Here is a 6000-nt window from a genome sequence, read left to right as displayed (position 1 = left end):
AAAGCAAAGCAAAAGACTCCAATGGAAGAGAAGCAGGGCTGATGTCTCCCCAGAAGTCATCTCTGCTTGATTTCACTCAGCTATTTTTTATTTTTTATTTCTGAGATTTTAATATAATTACAACACTTCTTCCTTTTCTTCTCTTCATACCCTCCTGTATACTTCTCCTCAATCACTTTCAAATTTTTGGCCTTTACGTTCCTTAATTATTATTGCACACACACACACACACACACACACACACACACACACACACACACACATTTCCTAATATATATTAATACGCACATATGTATATATTCCATATGTATATTCCATACATATCCCTAAATATAGCCTGCTCAGTCTTATTATGTTGCCTGTGCACATGTATTTGGAGCTGACTATTTAGTATTGGACATCCAATCAATGTTTTCCCCTGGGGAGGACCACCAATTCCACTCCCAGCTTCTCTCCATTGCCTATAATTCTTTGTGGGTTGAGGCTTTGGCATTCTATTGGTTTTATCCTTGTTTGGTCATGTTAATGAGACTTTATGGGTGACACTTCTGACATTACAAGGAGACACAGTCTAACAGCAAACTCCTTTCTTGGCTGTTTATATTCCTTTGTCCTCAGTCTTGTGCCATTTGTGAGCTTAGCATGTATGCCCTTCTTTTGTGTAAATCTCATTTGCTATGTAATTGCCTTTGGTTCTTTTATATATACTAAGCTTATTGCTTTTTGCCTTTTAAGTACTTTGGTTCTTTTATATCTATGCTTATTGCTTTTGCCTTTTGCTTTTGCATTTAGATTAATCTACCTCTGTCTGTTTAGTACATCCATTCTCCTTTGTTCTGCCCTGTGGAGAAAGTCTGCTGCTTACAATTAGAAAAAAAAAAAAAGAAGAAGGAAAGGAAAAAATAATTTAAGAAGACTCCTTTAGAGGAATTTATTCTAAGGATTGCTTCTTTGATACAAACAAAAACTAATATACAACCTTGCCATAAATGGAAACAGCATTGTAACCGACCCATAGTACTTGGTGTGACTGGGAACAGCGTGGTGCGATTGCCCCACCAGGCCCCACAGTACTTTAAGCACCTTCTGTTATTTCTACTTCCAAGAAAGGAAGAGGGCCTTAAATTTTTATCACTAAAGACTGTAGTTCACAAATCAATAACTTGTTCTTTTCCCCCCTTAGGGTCCCAAAGGCACAGCAGGGGAACCTATATATTCTGTACGTATCTCTTTATTCATGAAAACAAAGCCACTCCCAGTTCATCGGGGACTAAACACATCTACCAGAAGGTCACTGTGCTCATGTTTGTCCTTTCTCTCTTAAACTTTCCAGCCCTGTGAATTGATCCAGTTCCTGAGAAACCATAGTCGTGAGTATCTGGGTGTTACAGTCAGTGGTTAGCGAGAACTGGGGTCTGGGTGTAGAGTGAGTCTGTGGAATTGGAAGACTGAAGTTTTTGGCAAGGAGCCTCTGTAATGGGACATCTCCCACCCCAGGTAAAAGGAAAGGCATAAAAGCATGGGCTCATAATGTGCAGTGTACATAGGAAGAGAAAATATGTACCTGGGAGTTAAGACCAGCTCCAAGGCACATGGCTTAGCTTCATTTATTAATAAAACAACTATGAGCAAAATGATGGGGGCAAAGTACTCAATGGATGGACCTAGAGATATAGATTTAGTTGGTTAATTATCATTTATTTACATATTGAAGTTGCTCAGGTGGGCCATCCTTGACATCACAGAGATCATGATGTTCCCAAGGCCGTGAAACTAGGGAGATAGAAATGGAAAGGACGAACTCATGACTGTGACAAAGAAGAAGAGTCACATTGTACAGAGTGGAACCCCAAAATCTCCAAAGAAGGGGATTGACAGAAAGGTCTGAGGGGTTGGGGAGGCAGCTCAGTATGTGGAAGCACTTGAGTATTGAGTTTGGGTGCCCAGCATCTACATAACAAGTGGCTATGCGCTTTCTTGTGTACTTAGTATGCACGTAGAAGCAGACACTACAGTTGTGTGCATCTGTAGTTCCAGTGCTGGGGTTTTAGGGAAAGAAGATCATAGAGCTAGCCGCTGGCCGCTCCAGGCTCAACAGAGATGTATTCCCAAGGAATAAGGGATGCTCTCATCCCTGGCTTCTGCACAAACGGGTTAGTGTGCCTGCACAATACATGCGTGGTGGAAGGGGTAGTATGAAGGACATTGAGACTTAGAAGAGAGGAAAGCACAGGAGGGAAGGCCAACAGTAGTGGCAACAGGGGAAATGAGCGATTGGTGTTTCTAGGCATTGCCAGCCTTCTCATGGAGACCAAAAGTCTTCCCTGGGAAGACCCAGTGTGAGTGAAGAGTAGTCACTGGAGCGTTTGAGACTTGGAGGGACTTGTTTTCTAGCATTGATTGAAATGAGTCAACCAGTAGTTACCTGGAGAAAGGGTCAGTGCTGACATAATCTGGTAGAGTGGTGAGTGGGCTAGCTCTGAGCTCCTGCTTATAAAGATAAAAATTGTTTGGCAGGCCTTCATGGCTTGGTAAAAGGTATCACCAAGGCTAACTTGAAGTTGGACCCTGGTCTCATATCTGTGGATCCCTGTCCTGCACCAGCTTTCTTTTACCCAGGGACTAGAGACAAGTTCTAAACTGATAGTTGGGATCCTCCCCTGAGAATATAATTAATCCCAGAGTGTAGAGGTTAGGCAGAAGGTGACTGATAATAGAACAGGGGGCTGCAAATTGTTAGTGTTCTGAGCAGAGACAAGACACTTTTATATGAGAGAATAAAGAGAATTTTAGGAAAATAAACTCACTAAATAATATTAAGTGATATCTCCCAAAGTTACCTAGCATGTCTCATGGATCCGAAGTCAATACATGAGAGATGTTTTCAGCCTGGGGATATGGAGAAAGTTGTAGGTTGCATGTCTGATGTCATCAACTGTCTGATGGCTGGGGCCATCTCAGTGACCCCAGGATGAAGACAAATACAAGGGGTCAGCATGGCTGATGTAAGGGCTCATATGCCAGGATGGAAGGTGGCTTGTCACCAGTGCTAATAAACTTTAAAAAAATTGGAATGATTCACTTGCTTCCTAGGAATCGAGTCAACTGGACATGGAAACTGTCAGGCCTGTGGTTTATTCAACATTTTTCTAGCACTTTCCTTGATGTGCCTGAGGTCTATTGAGTGAGGCCAGATGCTGCCCCACTCACAGAAATCCTTGGGGAAACAGCTAGAAGATAAAACAAAACAAAACAAACCAGTTGCATTTTTAATCAGAGACCAGGTTTATTTGAAAATCCCTGCCCCTTCGTGCTTCTACAAATAGAGAATCCCAAGGCATTCATTCATTGGGAAAGAAAGTCAGACCCCATATTTTAGCCTCGTGCAGTTGAATGAGTCTCTGAAGGCTCTAAGACGAGAGACAAAGCAAACTGGATTTCGGCTCTCAGCCATTTCTTTGGAGCTGGATCTATTCTGCTTCTACAAGTCACCAGCCTTTCAACTTCAGCTACAATTCTGTGGAAGCTGGCTGGCTCTGGTATCACAAGGGGAAAGGGTCAGAGATGCTCCCAAATGAATGCAGTTACATAGACAGCTCCCAGTCTCTCTGTGGCCTAGAAATTAGCTTCATTTTAATGGAGAACCCAAAATCTTCGTTTGGTTGGGATTCTATTGTTTAGATTAATTTTTTGGCTCCATGTTTTAAAAATATAATATATTCATCTCTCTTTCTCTCTCTCTCTCTCTCTCTCTCTCTCTCTCTCTCTCTCTCTCTCTATCTATCTATCTATCTCTCCAGCCTGTTGGAAAGGTGAGTCTTGGTGAAGTAACTACTGTATTTTGATAATACCGGTTTGAAAAAAGGCCCCCTCCCTCAGGAAAAAAAGGGACTTCTATCCTCTATGCAGACATTTCTCTTTTGATGGTGGCTGTACCTGTCAGTGTCATGTTTCCTACCCAAGTGTCTGCAGTGGCCACACAGTCCCTCACACTGTTGTCCTGTCTGGGGTCCATCCCAGTTTCCTACTCATTGTTCTACAGAGTAGCTCCTGTCTTTCTTGGTGGGCGCAGGGAAGGGTTGAAGGCTCAGAGAGCAGGGCTCTGACTCTTTACTGTTCCTACCATCATTGGCTTCTTGGATGTGATCAGTGTCCTGCCTCCCTCTGACCTACATCTCTGCCTGTCATTTTACTAAGAAAAATGCATAAACCTTATGTATTTACCATATATGTATGATATATACATATCATATATATTGGTTTATACATTATATATATATCATGCATTCATACACATGGGACACTGAGGCCTGGGCTTTACCCTGTCTGAACCAACTTCACTGGTATAAAGGGTGTGGGAATAGCCATGATCTAGTGAAATCTTTTTAATATTTTTGCTTTTCATTTCTATAGAAAAGTGTCCCGTGTATCCAACAGAGCTGGTATTCGCCCTGGACCAGTCCTCTGGTACCACAGAAAGGAGATTTAATGAAACCAGGGACACCATCACTTCAATTGTCAATGACCTCAACATCAGGGAAAACAACTGTCCTGTGGGAGCACGGGTTGTCGTGGTTTCCTATGACTCAGATACCAGTTATCTCATTCGTGGGTCTGACTACCATAGCAAGAAGCATCTTCTCCAGATTCTTTCCCAGATAAAATACCAAGTGTCCCAGAAGGTCAGGGACATTGGCAGTGCAATGAGGTTTGTGGCCCGAAATGTTTTCAAGCGGACATCTCCGGGAACCAACACCAGGAGAGTTGCTGTGTTTTTCAGCAATGGCCAGGCAGCCAGTAGAGCATCCATCCTCACAGCCACCATGGAGTTCAGTGCCCTGGATATCAGCCTTGCGGTCTTTGCTCATAATGAAAGAGTTTTCCTTGATGAGGCTTTTGGGGTAAGAATCTCCCTTGTTTATTTTTAAGATAGTTATGTTGGTAAGGCAACTTGGGAGTTGTGTGGAGTTGGGGAGCAGAGGTGGTCTCTTGATCCTCCTTATAGTTCTTAATAAGTCAGTACCAGCCAGTTTGTTTGACCCTGTTATATGCCAGGCCCTGGAGCTGGAGTTTCATGTACATGTTCAAAGAACATACAAAGAACACTGATTTGAATGCAGGTACCATCTCCATGATAAGACTCAGAGAGCTGGAATGTTCTATTAACAGACTCACCTTTGCATAGCTAGTAAGTGCCTATCTGAGATATTAACTCAGGTCCATCTGAAATAAAGGTGTGTGAGTGGGAACTCTGTTGGCCCCATGGGTGCTCTGCTGGCCCCTTGGGTGCTCTGATGGACCTATGGGTTCTCTGGTGGCCTTATGGGTGCTCTGCTGGCCCTGTGGGTGCTCTGCTGGGCCTGTGGGTGCTCTGCTGGCTCCATGGGTGCTCTGCTGGCCCTCTGTTGTCTAATGATTCTCATAATTGCCACCTGTTTGCTGTTGATTTGTCAGTCAATGAGTCTTAACCTTTAGTGAAAAAAGCTCTGGGGAGCTATGAGTCCCTAAAATCGTATGGGATATCTAATATATATGAATATTTATTCCCTAAAGATGGTCTTTCATTTTTGAGCCCACAGTTGTTAAAGGATTCAATATTCCTCCATCTTGCTTTCTTATCCAAAACAAAATAACTTATAGCAACCCAAATTCTCAAAACACTGCAGACCACTTTGATCTACTGTCTCATGACTTTCAGTGTACTGACTATTTGTAAAACACATGTGTGTGAGAGAGAGAGAGACAGAGAGACAGAGATAGATAGATAGATAGATAGATAGATAGATAGATAGATAGATAGATAGATAGATAGATACAAAGATAGATAGATAGATGGATGGATGAATAGATATATAGATGGATGGATGGATGGATGGATGGATGGATGGATGGATGGATGGATAAATGGATGGTTAGATAGAGCTTCCTTTTATCTGATAAGATGCAACTTAAGGAAGGAAAAGCTTACTTTGTCCTACAGGCCAATAAGAATGCGGTTTG

The 6000-nt window shown here is 42.4% G+C and overlaps 1 protein-coding gene across 1 annotated transcript in view; it reads left to right on the top strand.

The window, feature by feature from the left end:
* The window catches only part of COL6A5 (collagen type VI alpha 5 chain), a gene marked incomplete at both ends in the record, with an annotated part of 95460 nt that overhangs the window by 55564 nt on the left and 33896 nt on the right, over nt 1-6000 (top strand). Inside the window, 4 exons of the mRNA XM_080934673.1 lie at nt 1184-1219; nt 1334-1370; nt 3801-3812; nt 4414-4901. Coding sequence (XP_080790799.1) covers nt 1184-1219; nt 1334-1370; nt 3801-3812; nt 4414-4901 — 573 coding nt within the window. The remainder of the gene's footprint in view (nt 1-1183; nt 1220-1333; nt 1371-3800; nt 3813-4413; nt 4902-6000) is intronic.

The sequence above is a fragment of the Micromys minutus genome (assembly GCF_963924665.1).
Source record: "Micromys minutus genome assembly, chromosome: 21".
Classification (NCBI taxonomy): Eukaryota; Metazoa; Chordata; class Mammalia; order Rodentia; family Muridae; genus Micromys; species Micromys minutus.
This window is presented reverse-complemented; position numbering and strand designations above follow the sequence as displayed.